The sequence below is a fragment of the Ursus maritimus genome, unplaced genomic scaffold (assembly GCF_017311325.1).
Source record: "Ursus maritimus isolate PB19 unplaced genomic scaffold, ASM1731132v1 scaffold_9, whole genome shotgun sequence".
NCBI lineage: Eukaryota > Metazoa > Chordata > Mammalia > Carnivora > Ursidae > Ursus > Ursus maritimus.
The window spans coordinates 20,450,227-20,476,946 of NW_024427107.1; the positions used below are offsets into that span (position 1 = coordinate 20,450,227).

Sequence of the window (26,720 nt, forward strand, 5' to 3'; positions counted from 1 at the left end):
GCCGCCGAGGCACCCCAACACATCTCAATTGAAACATTCCTTTTCCTTGGAGCCCAGAAGGTCCAAGGCATTGTTGCAGCGCCTACAGCAAGTCTTCCACAGCCCCAGGCTCCCCGGGACCACCCGGGTGCCCCAACCTTTGTCTTTTAAACAGTGCCTTCAGTTTCCAAACATGTAATCCCCAAATGTGGCCAATTATTTCAAAACCAGTTTTTTGAGTGGATTCCTACTAAATTGACTAGAAATGCCATCTCTATCATATATTAAATTTATATATATAATCAACCTATCTCTGGGTTCCGTTCTTATGTATTTATCCATTTCTGTGTAAGTAGTCTAGAATACTAATCAATAGAAGTCGCACAGTTTTTCTTCTTCAAAAATTCAATGATTGTATGTCTTATCTCCTAAATGCATTTTACTTCTTCGATTTTGATTGGGATTTGTAACGATTTGGGGAAATTGATGGTTTTTAAATATGGGCCTTTTTTTCCCCCCTGGGTTCAAGATGTCTCCACTTTTTCAGGTCTTCCAGGCCTCTTTTTTTTTTTTTTTCCTTCTATGTCTTTTATTTTTTTAAAGATTTTATTTATTTATTCGACAGAGACAGAGACAGCCAGCGAGAGAGGGAACACAAGCAGGGGGAGTGGGAGAGGAAGAAGCAGGCTCTTAGCGGAGAAGCCTGATGTGGGGCTCGATCCCAGAACAATGGGATCACACCCTGAGCCGAAGGCAGACGCTTAACCGCTGTGCCACCCAGGCGCCCCTCCTTCTATGTCTTTTAAATAAGAGTTTATAGTTTTCTTCACAGACGTCTTTCACACTTTGTGTTAGCTGTAATCCTATTTTATAAGCACTGTATTATCGTTGTAAATAGAGATTTGAGAAAAAAATTGGTTTTTAGTGTGGACAGAAGGTATCGATTTTTGTATATTCTAGCCTTCTGACTGAGCTTTTTTGATTCATTCCAAGAGCTGGTTGATTCATTTGGGTTTTCAATATAGATGGTCAAATTGACTAAAAATGTTTTACCTTTTCTATTCCAGTAGTAATACCTCATTTCTCAGCATTGTAGTGAGGTCTCCTTGTTTTGTTCCAACTTTAATACTTTAAATGTTTTACCATTAAGTAAGATGTGTCAGTGGGACTGCATCAGATAACCTTAAACAACTTTAGGACATTTACTTTTCCAAGACGTTTTCTCATGAAAGGGGGCTGAAATTTATCCTATGCAAATTTATTAAAAGGTACCTACTAAAGTTAATCATGTTTTTTCCTTTAATTTAGTATAGTTAATAGCATTGATAGTTTTATTATTTTTTTTCAAAGATTTTACTTTTGAAGTAATCTCTACACCCAACGTGGGGCTCGAACTCACAACCCTGAGATCAAGAGTCACGTGCTCAGGACACCTCGGTGGCTCAGTCAGTTAAGTGTCTGCCTTTGGCTCAGGTCACGATCAGGGTCCTGGGATCGAGTTCCGAATCAGGCTCCCTGCTCAGCGGGAGGTCTGCTTCTTGCTGCTCCTCCTGTTTGTGCTGTCTCCCTCTCTGACAAATAAATAAATAAAATCTAAAAAAAAAAAAAAAAAAAAGGTGACCTTCTCTACTGAACTGAGCCAACCAGGTGCCCCAGCATCGACAGAGTTTTCTATTCACTCACGTTGTTTTTATATCTTTTAAAAACACAAGTCCAGATTATATATACTAGGATTTCCTGTAGTTTATGACCCGGGTTTTAGGAACTGTGCTTGTATTGTTATCAACTATTAACAAATCAACGTTTAAAACCATCACAGATATTCTAAAACGTAATGTGTAACCTGAATAACCAGTCAGAAGTCCACACTGTTCCCATGTTTTTGGAGAGATGGGGATGAGAGGTGCAACAGTCTGGTGAGGAGAGCAGTGACATCATCCGGGATTCCGCGGGCCTACGTTCAGCCTGTATTTGACATACTTAAGACCTAAGCTCCCGGCTTCAAATCGAAAATCTGCAAAATGGTTCAGCAGGGGAATCGCATGTTAAAGTGCCGGGAATAGTGTCAACTACTGTCTGAATGTAAGAGATGATTACATTACAGGTCAGGTATTTTAAATTAAAATGCAGTTATGAATGAAGATACAAAATAAACACATTGAAATCTCCCAAGCCATGTAAAACCCGAAGGCATTAAAATTTATTAAATGATGCAATAACAACAGAATTCTTTATTTACAATAGCATTATTTAACATCAAATAAGCAAATAGCATCAGCAAAGCAATATTAACTTGCATAAATGTATTTAAAATTTCTCTGAATAGATCTACCTTTGCATAAACTGCTCACACTAGAAATACAAACATCAACGCAGGTGAACGAAGTCATGTTCAGAGTCAGCTCCATTTTGAAAATAAATCACAACCTGAAACACTGTACGCTTTCTCCTGAAGAACCATAGTTAATATATTGCTTAATTTTACCCTTGTATAGTCTTTTCATATACACACATCTCAGATGCAACTTCATGAGGAACTGTACAAATAAAACCCACAAATGACAAAGGAACAAAAATGACAGTTAAATGTTTGAAGAAATGTATCATCATCACTATTCAACGACATAAAGGTTCAGTGATGATGCACTTATTCAAAAATTGTACACAATTCACTATACAAATATAATACATTGGACAGCTATGTAGGAATATACAAGACTTAAAAACAGATCTAAGGCATTATGCTAGATTTTAGCATTTTGAGGTTCTTGCACATAGCTTTTACCTGTAGTAAGAAACTTAAAAGGTTTTGTTTTAGTCTATAAAGAAACACCAGGGAGAAAATTCTAATTAAAATCGAAGCCACTACAGTAATTTTCTTTTGTGCAGAGAATGCTTTGCTCTTAGGCAGCATACTACCATACAAATACTAGAAAATTTTAAATTCACACCAACAATTAATGGCTTAAGTTGCATTTCAAAATTGATTGTGTATCTTTGGGTTCTGCAAGTGGACCTGTGCCACCCATTTCATGTGTTAAGCCCATATGAACTCCATTTTTAAACACAGATTAAAAATTGCATTATATAAACTGCAAAAACATTGCTTTCAGTTATTACAGGCCATAAGAGATACACGTGGGAGGGGCATTTTTAGTCTTTGAGTCGAATGAATTCATTGTAGTAAAACAGCTCACTTCACTTTTTAAACTTAGCACATTACATGAACACTTAAATGAGTTTTACAACCAAGTTAATGTATGTATACTTTTCACATTATGTGTTTTTCACATTTAGTAATATAAGTAAAACACTGATTATTTTGTTCTATTAAACAAAACCAAGTCCTCAGTCTAACAAATTTATTGTTTACAGCATGAGAAATACTGATCATGAAGGGGACTGATTTGGCTTTTGCTTCTATAGCGATCAATATGATCAGAGGATTCCTTCACCGACTTTTCTTCTCTTAATTAGATGTAAAGCAAAATCCACTACCTGGTCTGAGCCGTAAGCGAATTTATCATCTCTTTTCCTTCAAAACAGTAATGATCATGAATTATTCTAAATTACCAGTATCCCAGGTTTGCAGATTTGTCTGGATTGGGATTGACATTAAGACACAGTGGGCAGATGGGTAAACGATACAAGATACACAGATATTTTTTGGACAGTGTTCTAGTGAAAAGGGACTTAAAAACAAAACAAAGCCAGTTTAAACTCCATTTCTCCTTTGTGCTGTGTGAAGTTGAAGTCATTCCGATTCACATTTTTCTAAAAATCAACTTAAAACCGGTCACAGTAAACTGTGTCATGTGAGCCTCATCACACCGATGAGGTCATGGAGTTCTGGGCCAACATCTGCTCATTTTTTTCCGTCTCAACTGGGCAACCCAGTGGTTCGGTGGAGACGCGTAGAGCCTCTCGAGGGGGCCACGTGAACTGGTGGCCGCCGAGAAGTGCTGTTCCTTGGCCACCTCCCTGTAGTGAGACCCCTCTCAAGTGGAACCAAGTATCGAAATGCAAATTTCCAGAAAATTTCTTTAGTATGGAGCAACACTTTCAGACTGTCTACGTCACCATTTATCTTTGGGCTGTGTCTCTTCCTATACTCCCTAATTTGCACATAGAGGGAGAGAGAGAAATAGAAATAGGGGTAGTTGGTACGTTTTCCACCCTGCCACAGATAAACAAACAATCAAATTTCAAGGAAAAACCTCTCTGTTCCTAAAAAGCCTGGCTAATGAGATATAAAATGCTTTGCTTTTTAGACATCAAAAAGACATCGTTCTGAAATTTAGGTAAGAAAGTATGTGTATTAGGGGTTGGGGAGAAATAGCTCAAAAAGGGCCATCAGTTTCTCGGTATTGCGGCTGTCTGAAACTGACGCCAATTACTAAAAGATTATTCCCCTACTAGAGTGGGCAAGAAAAACAACCATAAAAGTGGCCTGCTTAGTAACATGTAGTCTCTTTCTAAGGTTCATTAAGAAAGAATATAAACATATAAAAATCAAGAATTGGTTCCTACAGCGGCTGCATATCATATAGATTAGATAAATGATTTATGAGCAGAATCACAAGGTTTAGAAAATAAAAAGTCTTAAGTCTACAAATTAGGTCTAATCAAGGCATTGATATCCTTTACAAAACACCTTTAGGAGACATTGCTATGAATATATCTAATTTAATACTGAAGTACCTCATTTTTGAGTCAATTCCACAATATGTATACCTCACAAAAATTATACAATTAAAACACTTAAGTTCTCAACTTAAATTATTGCTTGTTTACATATAAATTGGATTTTATGTACCTTACAAAACGTCGGCTTAGTCAGCACTGCTAAAAAACAAAATAAAAAACACATGGCGGAGGTTAAATCTGTTGTGATATCTGCTGTCAATTTTAAACACACTGTTATTTTGCCCGTTTTTGGAGGCCAGTGTTGCTGGGGAACAGAATAAACATGCTTCCAAAGCAGGTATCCTTAGTTTGATTGGTATCAAGTCCTAGCTTTGCTCCTCTCCTTGCCAGTAAATGCATTTTTCTGAAATTTAATAGTTAGCAATTGGTAAGTGGCTGGCAAAACATTTAAGGAAATAAAGGGCTTACCTGGTTTCTGTTGCTTTTTAATTTTTTTTTTTTAAACAAGATAAATGAATGTGGGGGAGAAGTGGGGAAGGCGGGGGGGTGGAGAAAGGATCACATGGAGAAGAAGAGGTACGAATCAAAGCTGTCTGAGCGATCTAAAGGGAACTCAGTTTGGAAATGAACAATATTTCTTCTTGATTCACAATTTAGGTGCACTACTTTGATTTTGACAAAGAAAAAAGGAAAAAGCACTTGTTAATATTAACAGCCCTCTCTCACAGGCTCCTTTTCATCTGTTCGGTAACTGGAAACTCTTTCCAACATGGTCTCTAGAGCTTCTACAAAGATGCAACTATGACTTTATTGGTCTTCACGTCTTGGGTGTCTCTGTACGTACAGCGCTGTCCATGGTGTCTGCTCTGCTTTTATCCCAAATGTAGGCTTTAGCTTACAACACCTTTAGTTTGATTTTTTTTTTCTTAAATTCTTTTCTTTCCCCGAGATGAAATCTTAACCTTTTGCACTAGACTGATTAGCCAGGGAAAACAAAGCAAGAAACCAGTGTCTGGAACCAAACAGGAACAGAACAAGAGCATGGTTGTTTTCCTTAAATACATACATTTAAATACATTCAATCTGACATGGGTATGAAATTTGCCTGTCAACATTTACTTTGCAGGAGAGATCTAAGTTGCACTAAGGTGAATGCAGTGAACAGACTGAGCAACTGTCTGGACGCGAGCTTCAGACTGTCAAGAGAAGAGGCAGCTCCTCCTGCAACAGCCAAGTGGACCCCACCCTGGGAGCCCGGGCCCAGGCCCATCTGCTGACCTTGCTCTGGCAGAACTGGCTGGCAGGTCGATTGGGTCAAAACAAATAGACACAGCTCTCCGGGCTGGTAAGTGTTTTGAGCAAGTGAGCCCAGTCAGCTGAAGAGAGAGGCAAGCAGCTACCTTCAGTGTCAGCAGTATTTCTGCAGGAGAACAGAGAGAAGACTGTCACGTACCTCTGAATTTCTTATAACACCGTCATAAAGCTCACCATGAAATCAGCAGATACTTGGCCATTTTAAACACGGCCAATCCCAAAGCCTTCATCTGGATGAATTACAGCTGATTTTGGTGCAGACAGGCAGAAGGCACCGTTCCGAACCGGGCATGTTATTTCTAAAGGTCGGCAGATCCTACACACCATTTCGAAGACTAAGAGACCAGTGGATTACCAATCTCTCCTTCTGAATGACTGCTGCTCTCTGCCCAGTGACATCCCAGACCAGTTTAATCTCTCCCACCTTCTCAAACGAGATTACTAAAACACCTCGTTGCTGGAACTGCCTTTGCTTTTTGACGACACAGTTCAGACGTGGCCACCACTTCCTTAATCCTTCCTCAACGTCCTCTAGTACAAACCCACTGTCAACGAAATGTCCGTCTTGACGCTCCCTTGTGCAGAGACTCCCCAGATTCCATGGGGTGTTTTCCTGGCTTCAGCAAGCTGAACGAGCAAGGTTTGACTCGAGGGGCATTCGTGCTAGTTTCTGGCTGCTATGCACTGGCAGTTTGAATGACTGAATGCTGAGGGCCGGAGCGAGCAAGACTCGCGCGGACGTACTTGCTTGGTTGGTGCAAGTCTATCTGTCAGTGCTTTTCTTCGGCTACTGACTAGGTTTCCCCCCAAGATATTTTATCCATGTGGCAAATATGGAGATTCTGCTCTGTGCCAGGTGCTGGGGATACAACCATAACAATATACCTCTGGTCACTGCTACCAAAACACTGAGGGGGCCAGGTAGACAATGAAGTCACCGCATGGCGCCAGTTATGCGACAGGAAATACTGGTTGCTGTGGGAACGAGTAACAACTGCCTCTGGGATTTGGATATTTCGACACAGTTAGCACACGGGGGCCACTAGAGATTATCTAGTTTAAGTCAGATCAGAGAGGACGTTTCACGTAGCCCCTCGGAAAGAGAGACGCGGGCGAACGGCCGGCCGTGGCTCAAGTCCGCGGTCACGGGGCTACGTCCCCGGGCGCTGTGCGGCCCTCCCCGGCTCCCCACGCCGGCGCCGGCGCCCCTGGTCAGAGCGGCTCCTAGAGAGCAGCGGTCACTGTCCTTCTCTCCAGACCCTAAAGCTGAAGCATATCCTTACGCCTAATTTGTGTCACTCATCTGATTTTATAGAGAAATACTCCAGGGCTCTGACTGAAATAGGAGAAAAATCCTTCAATTTTCCAGTTCGTCTGGAAAAAGAACTTCCATGGAGAAGTACTCCCGTCCTTAGCAACTTGACGGCGGCAGGATTCTGTCACGTGAGCGGACGCCCAGCAGCAGCTAGTGACAGGGCATGCGTCTCTAGAGGACACTGCTTGGCCTGGCCTCGGCTGTGGCACTTTAGGGGGCGGGAGTCACTTAACCCCTCTGTCTCGAGTACTTCTAGGGCTGTCGTGAGCACTCAACAAACTGGTGTACCCGAAGTGTTTAAGTACTTCTCGCAACGCGTTAGGGGCTCGGTCAGTGATCTCGCCGCTATCGTGACCGTCACCACCTCAGGTCGATTTCCGCCACACGAGCAAATACGAGTAATGACAGCTACGCCGGACGCAAGAGCCTCGCGGCTGACCAGTAAACTGGGTTTCGGCGTGCTGAAGCAGAGGTAAAATACCGAAGCATACTGTGAGTCCCCGTGAGAGCGGACGCTTCGGTTCTACGGAGTAACTGCCCTTCTCTAAACGGTGTTTTGCTAAGTCCACAGCTGTATATTCTAGCTCTGCTTTAAGCAAGGTACAATTTTAATCTCCATCTCAGGATAAGTGGAACATAGATTCAATTAACAATGAATCACAGTGGTTTCCAGCTCAACAAATAGAGCCAGCTTACCAGTAAAAATTCTGAGAACAGTTCCTTGACTCACAACAGCAGCAGAGCCTCTTACAGAAACACAAGAGGCTGCAGATGACCGGCTCCCCCTCTGCGCACGCGTCAGTAGTACGGTGACAAGCACAGAGTGACTGCCAGTTATTACTCAGGGATTAGGAGGGCTATCCTGTACGTATCTTCTCTGGAGGGAACAAGAGTGTCTGACGGACTGTTCTCGGGCCTTAATACTGCGCACGAACGAAGTACAGATGGGTAAGCAAGATTCAAGAGGCGGACTGGGAAAAACAGAAAGTGGGAGGGGCGCGCACAGCCCAGGCTAGATGACAACAGGCAGAGCGCTCTCACCATGGATCTGGAAAGGTACTTGTGATGGAGAGAACAGCCTATATTTACTGAAAGTTGCTTTTTGTGATGCTAATCTTTCCATGTGAGTTTTAGCGGGCGCCAGTCAGGTACGTAGACGTGCATGAGTCAATACCCTGGTTCTCCCGGCCCGCCTGGCCTGCACCTTTACCTCTCTCCACTGTGCCCAGCCCCCCTCTGCAGGGTAGCCGATCCTGGATCTATAAAAGGAGAGAAGGGAATAGCAACCAATTTGTTTTTGGGGGCCTTCTCCAATGTCACCTGCATAAAACCTTTAGAAAGATATCCCAGGAGCTCCGTGTCCCCTTTGGGGAAGTGGGTGGTAGACTGCGGGGGCTGGTAACGCACACTTGGGGGGTCAGCCTGTTTGGGCTCCCTTCCTGGTGTTGTGAGACCTTGGGCAAGTCATTAAACCCTCAAAACAGTAATTCTACCATACGGTTGTGATGTGGTTTAAGTGATCTAGTTTAAATAAAGCTCTTTGCAGGTAATCAGCCTTGTGGTAAATGCTCAATACCTGTTGGTTGTTTCTGGAACTAAAAAGACTATGGGTGCCTGCTCTGTGGGGGTGCTGGCCTGGGCCAGCACACAGTCACACTGACCCCGTGGTGGTGGATTCAGGGAGGGAAATGTGATCCTGGTCCCCAAATGCTTTCTTCCTCCCACGGAGCTCTGATGTGCTCAGAGGTTAAGCTCCCCAGCACTTTTGGGTTAAAATGGGCTATCCTTTAGTGGAGCCTAATTATCACTAATGTCGTTGTTCCTCTGCGAAGTGCCATCCCAGGTTTGAAGCTTCTTTCTGTGCACAAGCCATCACTGAGTCATGTGGCCACTCTCTGTAGAGGCGCAGTGAGGTGGGGGCTGGGGTGGGGGAGGTAGGACTGACAGCAAGAAGATGCCAGTCCCCTAAGGGGCTTCAAACTTCAATAAATGGCACATTTCGAGTCTAAACACACGATCAATATGTAATATATTCTGTTTTCTGTATGACTCCCTATAGCAACATTAACCACTTAGATGACCTGTACATCTGGGTACTTACAGAAAACATCTATAGACTCCCACCCATGGGCCTCTCTGCCATGCATGACTGTGGTTCTTTTTTTTTCTTTCTATTTTTTAATATTTATTTATTTGAGAGAGAGAGCACACACACATGTATGAGCGGGGGGAGGGGCAGAGGGAGAGGGAGAAGCAGACTCCCTGCTGAGCAGGGACCCTGACTTGGGGCTGGATTCCAGGACCCTGGGATCATGACCTGAGCTGAAGGCAGCTGCTTAACCAATTGGGCCACCCACGACCCTGACTGTGGTTCTTTAAAAAGAAAACCACACAGAAAATTCACACACTGTGTTTTTTTACAATCTAGATTACTTTTTTTAAAAAAAGTAAACTCTGCACCCAACGTGGGGCTTGAACTCATGACCCAGAGATCAAGAGTCAGATGCTTTACTCACTGAGCAAGAGAGAGAGAGGGGGGAGGGGGCAAAGGGAGAAGGAGAGAGAGAATCTCAAGCAGGCTCCACACCGAGCACAGAGCCTGACATGGGGCTGGATCCCACGACCCTGAGATCATGACCTGAGCCGAACGAAGTCAAGAGTCAGTTGCTGAACCGACTGAGCCACCCAAGCGCCACTGGATCTATTACTTTTTAAACTTAGGTATTAACAAAACCATCCAAGATCCACTTTTCGGTAGGAAACTGAACATCGAGCCTACATTTTCTCCACTGAGAGAGAATTTTTAACTTAAAAAAAGTTATCTACCACTAAGGATTATATCCCTTGCCTTAAGAGGGCCCTGCAGGCCCATTTATCTATGTGCTAAACCGCTCACAGAGGCTTCCTGTTAACAGATCTGCTCCTAGGCACACAATTCAGTTGGGTTCTAAGTAACGATTATTCTTTTTCAAGATCTGATTGAACAGGGTACCATCACTCTCCTTAGAACAAGCGAAGATAATAGGCAAATAATATACATGGACTGCTGCCTAAATAAAATGAAATATAGAAAAAACCCCTTAAAAAGAATAAACATAAACTTAATTAAGGGATAGAGAACAATTGCAAGTTAGCTCCTCTTTATCCTCCTGAAAATCTAACATTATGATTCAGAAAAAGTAAAAATAAATCAAAGTTTGCCCTAATGTGATTGATTCATTGCTACTTTTTTTGCTTTGCTATAATAGTATCACTCTAGAGCAAAATTAGTGTTCTTAATTCATACGCCACCATTAGCTCACTTAAAATGAGTGTAAAGAAATAATTATTCACAGGAAACCATTGTATGTCACAGAAAATTACAAGATATTTTTAAAAATCGCAAGTGTCACAACTATCTTCAATCTCCTGGCTGACAATGTATCTGCCAATTTTGGTCTATAAAATATACACGTTTCCTTTACTGCCCTATTCACACATTTCTTTGCTGTTTCTTACCCGTGATGCGTCTCCCTCCTGCTTAATCATTTCCATTCCAGGCAGCTGGTTTGGGAAAAGGTTGCCTCCCCTCAGAGCAGGGTCATTAACCTGGGGGCACAAGACAGTACAGGGCTATGTTCAGTGGGACGTCCAAAAGTGTCCTACGGAAAAACCAACCATCAATCTTCCTCTTTGTCTTGGTTTTTAGGACTAGAATTATGGGGAAAAATGACTATATAAAAACGGCTCCAGCCCTGTGTCCGCTCTCCCACGTATACATTTTGGGGGGAGTATGGACGAACAAGAAAATAAATACTCATACTAACTGCCTTCAAAATTAAAATTTGCATTCTGTGTAGAAATTTGACGGAAATAATAACAGTAGAAACATTTTCAGGCCTTAACATGTTCACCTTTTTTGGCTGCTTCCAATGAGACCAATGACTCACATTGGGACTTTAAAGTCATCTGAGAAGCTCTTAATATCTTTGTTACTTAGGCAAGTTATTGATTAGCAAGAGCAAGTCTGAGTACCCAACAGTCCTGAATTTTATGAATCTTCTACAACCAAGTGAACTATTCATTAGCATTTATACAATTCTTTCACAAATTACTAAGTAAACTTCCAAATACTAATACTGTATAGGACTGATTTTGTCAGAAGAAACACGCTATAGTTGTATTTTTTGGGCTTCCAAATTAATTCTGATACTCAAAATGTTTAAATCTATGCAAAAGTTTCTATGCAGAAGCGATCTGGATTATTAAAAATGCACGGATTTACTTCCAGGTAGGTTGAGTAGGACTAGACCATCTCAGCGGCCCTTGCTTTATACAGTTTCCCTAGAAAGAAAATCAGGAACCACTACTGGTTCCTTTAGAAAATACAAAATCAACACTACATTTTCTCCGTTGAAAAGATAAAAGTCTACCTTTAATTATGGCTAATTTACCCAAACAAGTATTTAGCCACCACCAACTCAACTACAAGAAGTGCAAATTATTATTACATACACAGAGCTTTCTTAAATTGCAAAGGGCTTTAAATTTTTTCATGCACCAATCTTGCATTTTTATTAACATCTTCTTTTAGAATAAAGCACCGAGGTGCTGTAAAATTTAGTAAAATTTTCACGCAAATCGTGGTTTACCAACATCAGATTAAACAGACCTAGTCAAACTCTGAATCTTTCACCATTCTCACAGTTATGATCTAACTGAAACGTACAGTTCTGTCAGTGACTTATTAAGTCATTTAAACTTTCCATGCCTCAATTTCTCCACATATGAATTAAAACTCAGGGTCCTTGCCACATCTCTACTCTGCATGAACTACTGAGGTATTAGCATGCCAAGCATTTTGTGCCCTTTAGAAATAAGGTCTTCTGTAAATACAATTTAAATATTATTCACTAATAGCTTTACCCGTGGATCAGCTTCCACAGATTCTGAACCCCACGCTGGCTACCTGAGAAATCAACGCCTGAGTTTCTTTGCCACCAAGTGAAGCCGGTGTGCTCTTAGGGATAGTAGAATCTTTACGGGCTTAGTCAGAATTACAGTCTTAAGCAGAATTCTTCAACAAATATTGACCAGAGGTCATGATCCCAGGGTCCTGGGATGGAGCCGCGCATCGGGCTCCCTGCTCAGCAGGAAACCTGTGTCTCTCCCTCCCACTCCCCCTGCTTGTGCTCCCTCTCTCACTGTGTCTTTCTCTGTCAAAAAAAATAAATAAAATCTTTAAAAGAAAAAAAATACTGATGAGAAAACCGTGGCACTCACATCCCCGAGATGGTAAGAGAACAGTTTTTGGATGATCGGTGTCAGTCTCCCTGCACGAGGGAAGCATCACTTAAAGCTAACTGGATGGAGACAGGGCAGGGGTGGGGTGGGGAATAAAGCTAATTGGATGGCAGGCAGTAAGTTTGGCCTTTGAGATTCATCTTGTCTTTCATTCAGGAGAAAATCAGTTCTTAAACTATAAATCCAAAACAAAGCTATTTAAGAAGTATGTTCACCATTCCATTTTTAGAGATTCACTTTAAATATTGCTAAGTTCCTCAAATAAGAAATAATTTAAGTGACAAAGTTAAGAAATATTTTAAAAGATCCTTGAGCAGTGAAGAATCCTTTCATGTTTATTTCGTCATTAACAAGTATTTCTGTTAATCGCACTAACACAGGTGAAAGGAAGGTGAGAAAACATCAAAATAAATGTGGGAGTTGATGGCAGATGTTAAGTACATGGAAAGATACACTGAATGCAGAAATAGACAAGATGTTATGATCAGGCGACAATGGGCTGCTTCTCAGCATGCTCACCTGCTCGGGACCCATGGAGGACAGCCCTGACGTAGGCACGGAGGTCACTGAGGTCATGCTGATCTGTCCTGTCATCTGGTTCATGTTGCTCATCCCACCTGTGTTGGTCGCCATGGATACATTGATGTTCATATTGTTATTGTACATGCTGGTGTTTGCTTGTTGCCCAAAGTGTGGTGGTGACTGTTGTGAAAACATGCTAGAACATAAGGAAAAGATTACAATGTCAACAGTTGTAGGGCAAACAGGCAGGCAGTTTTGAGTACTTGCTTCTCAGACATTTACTTCATTTACTTCACAGTAAAGAACCCAGGGTGGGGCAGCCAGCAGGGGTGAAATCAGAAATGAGAGGGGAAGTGCTCAATGAAGCTGCAGGGGTGACCATACTCCTTTTCTTTTCCTAACATCACGGGGAAGGTCTAGAGATATATTTTCCACTTTCCCATTTACACCCCACAAGCTTTTTATTTGTCTGCTTTTATTACATGTACTGATAAAGGACGGCTTCCAGGGCCTTGCCTTCCAGAGCAGTTTCTAGCTTGAATCGGTGAGGTGATACCTTCTGAGGGGAGTTCCTTTTATTCCTAAGGAAAAGATATACTAAGCATTTGTAAATTCTTATAACTTCTGCCCTAGGAAAAAAACAGAAAAGATGGGCGCCTGGCTGGCTTAGTCGGTAGAACATGTAACTCTTGATCTCAGGGTTCTGAGTTTAAGCCCGTGTCGGGCGTGGAGCCTACTTAGTTTAAAAGAGAAGAAAAGGAAAAATACAGAAAAGAGACAGGTGGTCTGTAGAAAGATCCCCTGGTGATCGTTTATATCGAAATGACACACAAACATGGCATACCTGTTTCCACCCATATTCCCTTGCGCCCACCCATTCATGTCAGAGGAGGCCTGGTAGGCTGGATTAGCCTGAGACTGCTGCATCATGGGGCTCTGGGTATGTGCCATTCTGGGCGACATCAGGGGGCTCTGGGGCGTTGTCGCCCCAGTAAAGCCTGGATCAGGTTGCTGACTTATTCCTTAAAAAAGAAAACAGAAATCCAAAGGAGATTGTTAGTTTTACGGTAGAGACTAGGGGGAAAAATAGAAAACATTCAAATTACATAGAAAATTACTTTCAAATACCTGATCATGTGCTGGTTAATGATACACACCTTAGATTCCAAACTGGGATAAAACACATGAAGCAAAAAATTCCGTATCTTGATTCTCTGTGGTAGTTACAAGGGTGCCAAAGAACCATGCTAACCACCATGACTAGAGATAGAGGAAATACTGTTCCTTCCCCTTATCCCTCTCCAAATCAAGAACGAGTCAAACAGATATATTTCTCCTTTACCTGAAATAATCTTTAAATTTTTATATATCACTAAAATTGGATTGTTTAAACTTTATTTTTTTTTTATTTTTATTTTTTTTAAAGATTTTATTTATTTATTTGACAGAGATAGAGACCGCCAGCGAGAGAGGGAACACAAGCAAGGGGAGTGGGAGAGGAAGAAGCAGGCTCATAGCGGAGGAGCCTGATGTGGGGCTCAACCCCATAACGCCAGGATCACGCCCTGAGCCGAAGGCAGACGCTTAACCGCTGTGCCACCCAGGCGCCCCGATTGTTTAAACTTTAAATCAAAGTTCAGCTATATAAAAAGTTAGCACATTTGAATAATTTCTTATTGAATCAAGTCATTCTGTGATGAAATCAATGCATTTTAAAAAGTAAGTAACTGCATCATGATTAGCTTGTTTCGTTTCTATAAAGGGCTCTATGGTACTTCAGTGCTATCTAAGATGAGCAAGAACCAGAAAAGAAAATTCAGTGTAAGCTTCTAACCTGAACAAGAAACTTCTTGTTCAATTTAGAAGAAAATGGCATTTATGCTAAAAAGAGAGAAGGAACTTTTAGAAGACTTTTGAAGGACACAGAGGAAAGGAACTTCGAAACAAAGGCAGCGACTCAGGAAATTTCGAGAAGGACAGTGAGGGAAGTGCGTTTCTGCCTACATGTGTGCAGTGTGCAGATTTAGCTGATACTTAGATTAGCTGTGAAAGAAAAGTTTATGATCACACAGGAAAAGCTGCACAGTATCTGTTTCTTTAAAGAAATAGGAGACATAAATGTAAGCACCACACAGACTTGATATTTATAGATAACTCTGGCAAGAGATAGGTAAAACCATTTAGAATATTACAATATAAGCACTTACTGTTATCAATAATTCAACCATTAACTGAACATGACATGCACACAAATATTAATGTTTATGATATCACGTCTGTCTCTTAAGACTGACATTAAACAACAAATCAATATAAAGAAAACCAAGAGGCCTTCCACTGGGGTTTCTTGATAACACTTCTCAGGAATTATCTATTCATTAAAGATTTGGTATCATCTTTTTTCCAAAAATTATAGAATGTCTAATACTTGCATTTACAGAGGTCTTTCAACATTTTGTATGTATCTATTGATTTGTTTGAGTCAGACTCAGAGGTTTCCAATATAAATACACAGCTATGCACCTGTGTGTACAGACGCTGACCGAAACATGTATATTCATTCACACTCACACATGCGCCTGAGGGACTGCACACACGCACACTTACTTCAGTCACTCTTACAGTAAGAGCTGCACTCAGACAGCAGGTGGTACCTGCGCTGAGAGACTGGAAGGTACTGTGCTGGACCTGGGGACTCCTGACAGGCCCCGGCTGTCCTCCCAGGTTGCCTATCACTCCCTGGTTAGCCAGACTCATCTGGGAGCCACGCAAAGAGCTGTGAGAGAGGAGCTGACACCCAAGACCGGGGGACCCCGGGGGAGAAAGGGCTGGTGAAAGGTGTTGGGGATGGAAGCCCAGTACCGTAGTTCGGAGGAAATGGAAACTGCTGCGCATTTGCCTGGGGCATCCGGGGGTTGCTCAGAGTTGCTGGTAAGCCACCAGGAGCCACCATGCTCGAGGTCATGTTCAACCCTTGTCCTCTCATCATCAATGTTCGCTGCTGAACTTGCTGTTGCTGATGCATTTGTCTCTGTCGAAGATGCTGGTTCAGGATTTCCCTCTGTCTTTGGGCCAGCATCTGTGCATTAATCGGTGCCTAAAATGGCGGTGAGGTGGGGAACACACAGAGGGAACATTGGGGGAAGACAGAGATCAAAAAACAAACTGTGTATTAGAAATAGGACAAGACCATTTGGAAAATGAAATTACAGGGAAAGAAAATTTTAGAGTTGAACAATTGATGGGTGAAGATGTGAACTTCTAAATTCTATAGAGATGATGATTTTTCTGAAACCCTGCAATGACTTACATGGGCAAGTTCAATGTTAAGTTCAATTAACTTGGAACTCAACTGTGAGAGGCACAGTTAACTAAAGGACCTCAAAATACCAGTCCCATCTGTAAGACAAATGTCATATAAACCTTAATGATGGCAATTTGGAGCCTCATGCAAGGGGCATTCAAGTCTAAAGCGAATCCAAATTTTCGGTGTCAAAACGTAGCTTGAAGCACTTCGGAAAAGGCTGAACAGAAGCAGGAAGAAAGCAGGGAGTGTAGGGAGAAGGGGGTGGCGGGAACATACAAAACAGGCCAGAGCAGAGCGAGGAGGAGGAATGGAGGGACGGGTGCAGGGAAGGGGTGCCAACGCTTGCTGCCAGCAAGAGGCCAAAGGCTGTTTATGGGGTCCGAGCAATACATGGTCAATCCTCATTACTCATGGATTCCATATTGGTGAACTTACCTACTTGCTAAAATTTATTTGTAACCCCCAACTCATTATTCACAGCACTGCCATTATTTGCGGACATGTGCCAAGAGGCAAAAAAATTTGAGACGTCCAAGGTGGTATCATTCCCCCCTGAGGCTGAAACAAGGCAACACGCTGCCTTCTTGCCTCAGCCTCATACTGGGAAGAAGTGTCCTTTTTGTGGACTATTCAGTTCCACGTTTTTCACTCTGTATTGCTTTTCCCTGGTGAGTTTGCTGTCTACAGTGGTTCCTATGAGTAGCGCTAAAGTGCTGCCTCGTGTTCCTAAACACAAGAGGCTGTGGCGTGCCTTACGGGAAAAACCACGTTAGATGAGCTTCACTCAGGCCAGAGTCATAGTGCTGCGGAGTTCAAGGTAACGAATCAACAATATATATTGTTATGTAATATACATAAGGTGTCTTCAAACCAAAACACACATGAAACATGGTTCTGTACTGATGGACTGATGACGATGCTGTCACCACAGGCTGGCAGGAACCGAACCCTGTATTTTCTCCTAATCACTAATTCAGTGTTTGCATTAATCTGATAGAACACAACAAAAGGAAATAATGAGAATCAACTGGAGCTGGCAGTGAAAAGGCAGTGTTTAGGAGGGAACTACAAACATGACAGGCGAGGGGCGCCTCAGTGGTGCAGTTAAACATCTGACTCTTGGTTTCAGCTCAGGTCACGATCTCAGGGTCGTGAGATTGAGCCCTGCGTTGGGCTCCGCGCTCGGTGTGGAGTCTGCTTGAGTCTCTCTCTCCCTGTCCCTCTGTTCTTCCCCTCAGCATGCATGCTAGCTAGCGTGCTTTTTCTCTGAAACCAATAAATGAGTCTTAAAAAAAAAAAGCGATGGGCTAGATGGACGTCTGAATGACAAAAGAGATCCACGGTGCTGGTCCGGGTCATATGGCCCTCTGAGTTACTTGGCACAGAAGATCAAGGAGGAAGAAATAACAGAGAAATTCAACAGATGCTGTGAAAGCTGATGGCTGGTCTGCTCCTTACCTGTGTTGGTACTCCAGGCCTCAGGGTCAAGTTCACATTGGAAACATTGCTGATTTGATTCATAAGCGGCTGGCGGTTCTAAATGCATACACACAGAAGAATCAATACATTTTTTAAACAGAGTGTATTTTAAATCACCTTTCTTGAGAAATCACCCTCCCCAACATAACCTCTGAATGCCATTAGATATCGAAACCACATGGTTTACAGCTGAACTCCCTTAGAAAGCTAATTATCAGTAAGGTTTCACATTACTTATAATAGAGAAGGCATTTGGGACTGTTTATGGAAATCTGTCTAGGTTTGTTTCAATGAGAACACTTTTTCTTGAGCTAACCAGGTATTCATAAGGCAGCATTGCTCTGCCACCAGTCAGCTAAGAGTGACCGTTTCTGTCATGAGACAGTACTAAGAACAGGAGTTACTGTTGTCCTGAGTGCTCACTATGGGTTAGAAACGTGAGGCCCTTTTACTCACATACACGCTGTGCTACACCATACAACAGCCCCATTTTACAGACAGGAAAACGGAGGCTCAGAGAGCTCACGGCTAAGCTGTTAACAAATAGGGCTGGGAAACAGAAGAACAGCTACTCTGCTGGAGCGGAGTTAGTGGAGGAGACAGAAGGGAACCCAGGAAAGCAGAAAAGAGCAGGAGACGGAGGGTCATCCTGGAAGGGACGGGAGGAGCGGTGAGCCCTCCCCAAGGACACAGGAAGGTCACGCCATTCGCGGCCGCCCCCTTCCCCGCACAGAGCGCACCTGCTGTGCCTGGAGGCGGTGCTGCAGCTGGAGCCTCAGCTGATTCGGCTGGTTCTGCACCAGGCCCGCGGGCCTGAGGCCCGGCCGGGGCTGCATGCGGAGTGTGGCATAGCTCGGCCGCTGTCCCATGGTGTGGAAGTTTGGATCCTGCATGGGAGGGTAGCTACCCTGGGCCATCTGTGCCTGAGATGCGTACTGCTGTGGGAAAACCGCGGCCTTCTGCTCCAGCATGATGTTGGAGTCCTGACTCGAGAACTGCTCCGGATCCACCGCTTGGCTCTGAGGAGAAAGCCCCCAGACAGCACCGATAAATAAACACGAAAAACAACAGAGTAAGAGAAGGTGGTTTGTTCTCACTGTCATATACTTGAAGCTTTTTACACTTACTCACTACTCAAAGGGCCTTAGCTTGACTCCATTTCCCTTCCTAGAGAATATCTTTGTTTACCATGCCCACGTGTGTGTGGAGAGAAGCGGGGTCGGGCCTGACTCCCCGCAACACTTCTTCCACGGGAAGGGAGAACGAGGCCCTGACGATGGGACTCGTCCTCCTCACTCCGCCAATCAGACTGACCCGGACTTTAAAATGCAAATGTGCCCTAGAAGCATTAGGTTTTTTCACTAATTTTGCATACCTGTATCAATCATTCTCATTAGACAACCACCTTGGTGCCTGGCTGCGATCAGCAGTGTTGGGGTACCTACCACCACTATTCCTGTTTTGCAGCTAACAAAAACTGAGACCTGGAGACACAAGGCAAGTTGCGGCAGGCCGGTGTGGCTAGTGAAGTAGTGGGTTCCAGTCCAGGCTGTGATTCGGCACCTGAGCTCTTCACCAGCGTCACACACTGCCTTTATGTCACTGTTTTCTGTGGCTGCCAGCATTTTAGACATCTTTAACGTGTTTGTCGTTCTTGACTTCTTACGGCTGCCTTATCTATCTGGCTCAAATGAGGCAGGGGTAGAAAATCCAGAACTAATGCAAGGGGGAGCACCTCAGACGTAGGTGGCCCCTCCATGTCTGTGTCTAGGGCATAAAGGCGCACCTGGCTAATTCTCTTCCTTCTACTTCTACGATGATTGCCCCAAACCTCCGGATTTAAGGAGGGAAGGACCCAACAGCAAAAGCATCTCTTAAGGTTTTTTTTAGCTTAGTCATGTCCTAGGCCTTACTCAGACCAGTCTATCCAAGTTAGAGCAGGGGCCTGGTGCTGCCCAGGACCCTGGCCTCACTGTCAGCGAGGCCCCGCGGCCCACCCGTGAGAACTGGGTCGGCTGCCCTCTCCAGCATAGTGTTAAAAATATGGATGGAACCTACCCAGGGGAAACCACTCAATAATGAATTACTGCTCTAACTACACCCACAAAACTATCACAGAACTTTAAATATTTGCCCATCTTTAACAGAGAAGAAATTTAATTAAATAATTTCCATTTTTAAAGATTTAAAAAAATTTATTATTTCTTAGAGAGAGAGAGGGAGGGAGTGCGAGCACAAGCAGGGGGAGCGGGAGAGGGAGAAGCAGACTTCCCACTGAGCAGGGAGCCCAACACGGGGCTCGATTCCAGGACCTTGGGATCATGACCTGAGCTGAAGGCAGATGCTTAACCAACTGAGCCAACGAGGCGCCCAATAATTTCCATTTTTAAAGAAAACACACAACTCTGATGTGTACAAATAAATCCATTTGTACTCTCCATTTCCTGACTCCACTGAATAATGTTTCTGTAATTCAGTTTACTATGATGATACTACACTGAGGATGGATGTGATGAGACGAAATAGAAGACAAATAGATAAAAAAAGGAGACTAAAAATATTCACGATGAAAAGACGTAGCTTTGATAAAAACAATGCTACAAGTCGCTCAGCAATCCCAACAGCCACATTTGTAAATGTCACTTGGACCAAACTCGAGGATAACGACACTGAAGAGGCTGACTTCTAAGTACCGCTGAGGCAAAGCACACGGGCCACACAGGAAACGTTTAAATCCCATGCCCCTTTCTTGATCTACTTTGGGTTAATCATGTAGGCCTCTCACGTCATTTCTGTCCGTTCTGCTGTTCTCGGTATGAATTGACAAGTCTTACCCCCCCACCCTGATGTCTGCTGCCATGTGGGAGTGAGGCCAGTCCTGTTTCTGTGCTTCGGAGAAGCCTCCGATGACCCTGCCTCGCCTCTCTGACAGACCCTCCCGACACGCCGCACGTCTGGGAAGTACACTGGACATGGGAAGGTCCTTCTCAACAGTAAGAAATAGAGAGGATTTCTGCTGAGAAAAGAGGAAGACGGTACCAAGACTTTGATCATTTTTTAAAATCTGTGGCGGTTGTTACTCTTTACAAAGTAACCCAGGATGTCTGCTTCCTGCAAATTTAGCTGGGTAGCTGGATACAGAAAATACTATGTGATCCCATGAGACTAGGTTAGGTTATTATATTATTGCTATAAAGTGCTCTTTAAAGCAGAGAATTACTTTAACCAACTAATTATCAGGAGGAGGAAAGCTAAATAAGCACATTAAGACTGGTTAACTTCCTTATATTCCCATTTGTGTTTAAGTATCCCCCAAATACTGTGGGCTCAACCCACACAAAGGTAAAGATGACTAATGAACCGCAGCTACCTCTAACATGACTTCTGCTAACTCACGTGCAAAGTAGTCTTTCAGCACAACAGCTTCCTATCGCCAGCCCACAAGCGTAAAGATTTAATAGGATGATCACGGATACGGCCTGGTTTTTTAGATGAAAGGGTTCTAGGTCACGGGGCCAGCAATGCTCTGTTCTTGACTTCTGTTCTCTGTTCCTCGTGGGTCCCTCTGTGTCATTAGGTGAGCTGGCCTTGACTTTCTGCCTTTCAGCTCAACAACCCAAAGTATACGTAAAGCACATTTTCAGTGTTTTCCACTCTTGGGCAAAAGTTTATGTGGGAGTAACAAGGAGGGCAAGGAAGAAAACAGAGCTAGCTTGTTATGAGGTAAAGAAGTATTCTAAAAAAGCAGACTGCAGATCATCTGTAAACAAAAGAAAATGTCAACTTCGTGCCCACGAACGTGCTAGGCCCCTACCAGCCTCCCTCGGTGTGTACCTGGCTGACCAGTTCTGGTATCCCGAGAGCTCTGTCAATCTCCTCCAGGCCATCGAAATTCCGCAAGGCCAAATAGAGCTGGTCCAGGAGAGCTCCCTCATCACTTGGAGATTCTGCGGCAGGATGTGGGCACAGCAGGTCATCTGGAGAGTTGCCAAATGGCTGCCTGTAAAGAGACAAGCTTCACCTTGGGCCCATGGAAAAGCCAGTTGATCAGAGAACATGTTTTTTCTCTTAAAAGTTGACGGAAGTCAACCAGTTGACTTCCAGGGTCTTTGTAATAAACACCGTATCAGCCAGACATAGAACAAAATGACAACACACAATAACAGACACTATTCAGTGCCTGACACTGGCCAGACGCCAATCGAGGCATCTGATGTATGATTTTTGTTTTTATTGCCCCCACTTTAAGGTTGGCCAAGCTAAATAAATAACTGCATAATTATCCTGTAATAAGACAAATACTTGTAAAAATAAGAGCTATTCAAGTAAAGCCGGCAGAGCTGAGGCTTCCGGAGGCTAGGCCACGTGCTGGAGATCACACGAGCAGCCGCCGCGAAGCTGGGGGGCCAGCACAGACCTGCGCGGTTTCAGGGCCCGCCTCATTACTGTTTTCCACAAATCTACACTGATTTCTCAGGCATCTATATATTTGCTTTGCCCTGAAGTAATCAAAGGATTTTTCTGCACTTTAGTAGGAAAGACAAATTTGCTTGAACAGTCTTATTTCATATGAGGCTGTGATGTGATGACCCACCTGGGAGAGACCAGAGACCTATAAGCATAAAAGCTACATTAATTTTTTTTGAATTCAGCTGTTGCTAGACTAACTTTGGCTGGACTAATAGGAAATTTCTTAGTCATGTATAAGCAGGCCTTGTGAACATTTATTAAAGCCCTCAGAAAGTGAGGCTCTCGGCCGTTCTGAGTTAGGGAGTCAAGCAAAGTAGATCATGAATGTACAAATTATATTTATTATATAAGATCATAGGTGATATAACTGTAACACTAAATTCCAAACTCTATGGTATATAAAACTCCTATAATTTAAATCAATTGACAAGTTGGGGGGGGTGTTTAAAAAGAGCTTCTGAGTTAGTTTAATATCAGAAGGGAAAATGACACTAGTATTTTGCCAAAAGAGTCTAATTTGTACTCTTAAGAGTTACCATATGATGTTCTGGAGAAAAGAAAAGTTTCTGAGTAAGTAGCTTCATTCTTAAGCAAGTGAGAATAGATCCATCAAAGGATGAAGTTATCTATCTAATCCAATTTCATATGCCATGTTTTCTAAAGACAGCTTAATATGCCACTCTGGCCTAGAGTCCTGAAATGCTGACTATTAAAGCCAACAATTAATTTCAAACAGTTATAATATGGTGCATTAAAAAACAATTTATACTCTCCATTTATCCCTAGTAACTTGTAAAGAAAATCGCCCAATTAAGCGCACGCTAGGTGACACTGCTCACCGGCTGTCCCTGGCTCCAAGCCCGCATTTCCACCGCCTCTGAGCCCCTGCAACCTGGCTGTGCGGCCACCACCAAGTGCCAAGCAGTGTGTGACGCAGCCAACCCTGTCCATTCAAAGGGTCCCGCGTTGCTAAAGGCAAATGCCACTCTCGGAGACTCGCGCTCCCGTTCTGGGGCCTTTTCTACACCTGCCTCTTCTCCCAGTCATTGCCTTGCTTCTCAGTAAGACATCACTACTGGAAACGGTTCCTCTTGCCCTTCCTGCTTCTCCGGCATTCGCGCTCTCCCAGAACTAAGTTTTGAAACACAAGGGTGATCAGATCACTCTGCTGCTGCTACACTTAGGGAGTGGGAGGAAGGAGCAGATGTAGGAAAGTGGCAACAAGGGGGAGAAAAACCACAGAACCGCATGTCACAGAAGCAAAACGAGGAGGAAATTCCCCAGAGGAGTGACCAACATTTGGATGTGGTTAAATTCCGTGAAAAAAGAGTTCAAGTCAGCCAAGAGTGGATGTTGTCTATTTACCAAATTGCTTATACCTGCGACCTCATTCCCCAAAGAGGCTAGTTACACGAGGCATTAAAGGATTTTCTTAGTCTAGCTTTATTCCCTCATTTTCAACTTTGGTTTCTTCCCACACAAGCACCCCCCTTCACTGATGACAGGTGAAGGTGAAATCTCTCTTTTTAAAAAAAGATTTACTTATTTGACAGAGAGAGCGCACAAGCCGGGGGAATGGGAAAGGGAGAAGCAGGCTCCCTGCTGACCCTGGGATGGTGATCTGAGCCAAAGGCAGACGCTTAACCAACTGAGCCACCCAGGTGCCCCTGAGATCTACTCTCTTAACTCTGGGAAGGGTGAGGGTTCCACATGAACCCAGGCTCCCCAGTTTTGCATCAGACTGAAACCCAGTGTCAGATGGGAAGGTTGCCCTTTGTAAGACACCGCCACCCTAGGAAAGATACATCCAAATGCATAAAGGGAAAAAACAAAACAAAACAAAACTAATGCAAATACTTACTTGCATTTAAAACAATATCCAGCATAATAAAATAATCCATTTTTATCCCATGCTTTTCTTAATTAAAAAAAAAAAAAAACATCAAACCAATTTTTCATGATATAGACTGTAAAGTCAAACAGTACCTCCAGGCCTTCCTACTTTGGTCAAGGCCCTCGTCGACTCGGGCCGGGACTCTCAAGATACTTGCCTGCTTATAGCCTCTCTCCAATTCTCCTTACTCAATGTTGTCAGGTTGCTTTTCCTAAAACAAACTTTACTGAGCCGACTCAAAATTCTTATTTCACTTCTCCAGGAAAATGTTTGTGTCCCTGGACAGGTGGTGGTGGTGGAATTTAAGGACACATACACTTTGGTAAAGCTGAACCTTTCCAAACTCAATGTCCACAACTTCCCTGTGAGCCCCAGCCACCCTGGGCAATTGATCTTTTTCCAGAAGATGCTTTCTACACCACTATAAGGCCAAGACTTGTCATTCCATGCTTCCCCCTCTCTTTTTCACTTCAAAGTGATATTGGTATTTATGTTAAAAACATCAACCTTGGATCGTATCCAGTGAGGAGATTTTAATCTCCTTGTTGGCCCAGTACTTGAAACTAGTTGGTTCAGCAAATTTCCAGTTGACTGAAAATAAAAGGCTCCTGATCTAGCCAGGATATTGTACCTAGTACTCAGAAAAATACACTGCACTGTAGCTTGGTATGATAAACTTGGCCAGACCATGAGTCTCTCACTTCCCTCAGAGACAGCATAATGTGACTGGCTTATGGAAAATCCACACTTTCAACTCCAACTTTATAAATGCCTACTTATTACCCTGCATTTTGAGCAATTACAAATACAGTTATAGGGGTGTCTGGGTGGCTCAGTAGGTTAAGTGTCTGCCTTCGGCTCAGGTCATGATCCTGGAGTCTCCAGATCGAATCCTGCAACAGGATCCTTGCTCAGCGGGGAGCTTGCTTCTCTGCTTGCTCTGCCTACCGCTCCCCTTGCTTGTGCTCTCTCTCTCTGACAAAAAAAAATCTTAAAAAAAATAGAAAAAACACAGTTACAATCTAGACAGCATCTGACAGACATTATAATATTAACACCAGGATGAAATTCGAGGAATTAACGAAAGAACACACACAGGCCACAGGTTGGTGCAAAAACATTAATAAACTAGCAAAAGATAAATCCATCATCAATCGAAACCTTGTTTCTTGAAATCTACACTTTTATTTATGAACTAGCAAAAGAGTAAGGATGGTGATAAGAAGGGGAATAAGGTCAATTCTGAGCTCATGTTTGAGAAACCACACCATTACCATTACTTTTCATATCTTCAAAATTCCACAAAAAAGTAATGGCTACCACATGGTAAGAAATAACAAAAGCAACTTTACTTAGATGCATTTCAAACCAAAGAAAGCCAAATAAACTCAGGAATTCTGAACTTAATGTGAAAGCAAGTTTTTCATAGAAGGCAGCTACTGTATTTCAAGAGAAAATCACTTTTATAAATCCAACAGAAATCTTCAAAAAATCATCCATAAATTTGGGGCTGTATTTTAAATATCTCTTTCACATACTACATCAAGGAAAATAAAACACAACGAAACTACAGAAAAGAGAAATTCAGCTATAAATACATGAGTATGAGAATATGTTTGCGATTTAAGGGCTAGCCTACAGTCTTTGTGAGATGTGTGCATAAAGTAATGCCAGGATCAGGAAACATGACGAACCTATCCCAAACAGGGAGGCAGTAAGACTAGGAAATGTTAATGATGATACTGAGGAAGGGGATGTAAAAAAAAAAGGACGATATAGCACTGCCTTTCTTTCTTTCTTTCTTTTCTTTCTTTCTTTCTTTCTTTCTTTTCTTTCTCTCTCTCTCTCTCTCTCTCTCTCCTCTCTCTCTCTCCTTCCTTTCTTCCTTCCTTCCTTCCTTCCTTTTTTAAATTTTTTATTATGTCCGCTTTTTTTTCCAAAAGAGAGATGTGGGGGCGCCTGGGTGGCTCAGTAGTTAAGCGTCTGCCTTCAGCTCAGGGCGTGATCCCGGAGTCCTGGGATCGAGCCCCGCATCAGGCTCTTCCGCTGGGAGCCTGCTTCTTCCTCTCCCACTCCCCCTGCCTGTGTTCCCTCTCTCGCTGGCTGTCTCTCTCTCTCTCTGTCAAATAAATAATATATAAAATCTTTAAAAAAACCAAAAACCAAAAAACAAAAGAGAGATGTGGTTAGAACCTTTGTTATTCCTCACTTCTGAATGCCTATGACAGGAAGATTACCATCAAGTTGGTCGTAAGTTTCTTTCAAACTGAATTATTCAGAATAAAAGATGGGGGGTAAGTGGCTGGAAAAACTGAAATAACTTTAAAAGTAATGAAAATGTTATGTTTTGTCCACACAGTTGTCATACGAAGAAAACTGACGCAGCGTCACCGCACGAGGGCAGAGAGGGGCGGTGCCCAGCCCCAGAAACTTGCACAGCACACCGACGTGCTCTGTGACTCGGCTCAGCACAAGGTCTGGCACTCTTCCAGTTTTGTTAGAACAGAAGG

The 26,720-nt window shown here is 43.0% G+C and overlaps 1 protein-coding gene across 6 annotated transcripts in view; it reads right to left on the minus strand.

Moving 5' to 3' along the window:
• Positions 1–2,152: 2,152 nt before the first annotated feature.
• NCOA2 (nuclear receptor coactivator 2) overlaps positions 2,153–26,720 on the minus strand; it is a 282,394-nt gene continuing 257,826 nt past the window's right edge. For all 6 annotated transcript variants that reach the window (XM_040625584.1, XM_040625583.1, XM_040625579.1 and 3 more), the window contains 8 exons: positions 21,681–21,846; positions 18,587–18,865; positions 17,826–17,903; positions 15,923–16,157; positions 13,905–14,082; positions 13,058–13,256; positions 10,754–10,843; positions 2,153–6,046 (listed from right to left, as the gene is read on the minus strand). In XM_040625584.1, the coding sequence (XP_040481518.1) occupies positions 6,035–6,046; positions 10,754–10,843; positions 13,058–13,256; positions 13,905–14,082; positions 15,923–16,157; positions 17,826–17,903; positions 18,587–18,865; positions 21,681–21,846 (1,237 nt within the window). In that variant the 3' untranslated portion in view covers positions 2,153–6,034. The remainder of the gene's footprint in view (positions 6,047–10,753; positions 10,844–13,057; positions 13,257–13,904; positions 14,083–15,922; positions 16,158–17,825; positions 17,904–18,586; positions 18,866–21,680; positions 21,847–26,720) is intronic.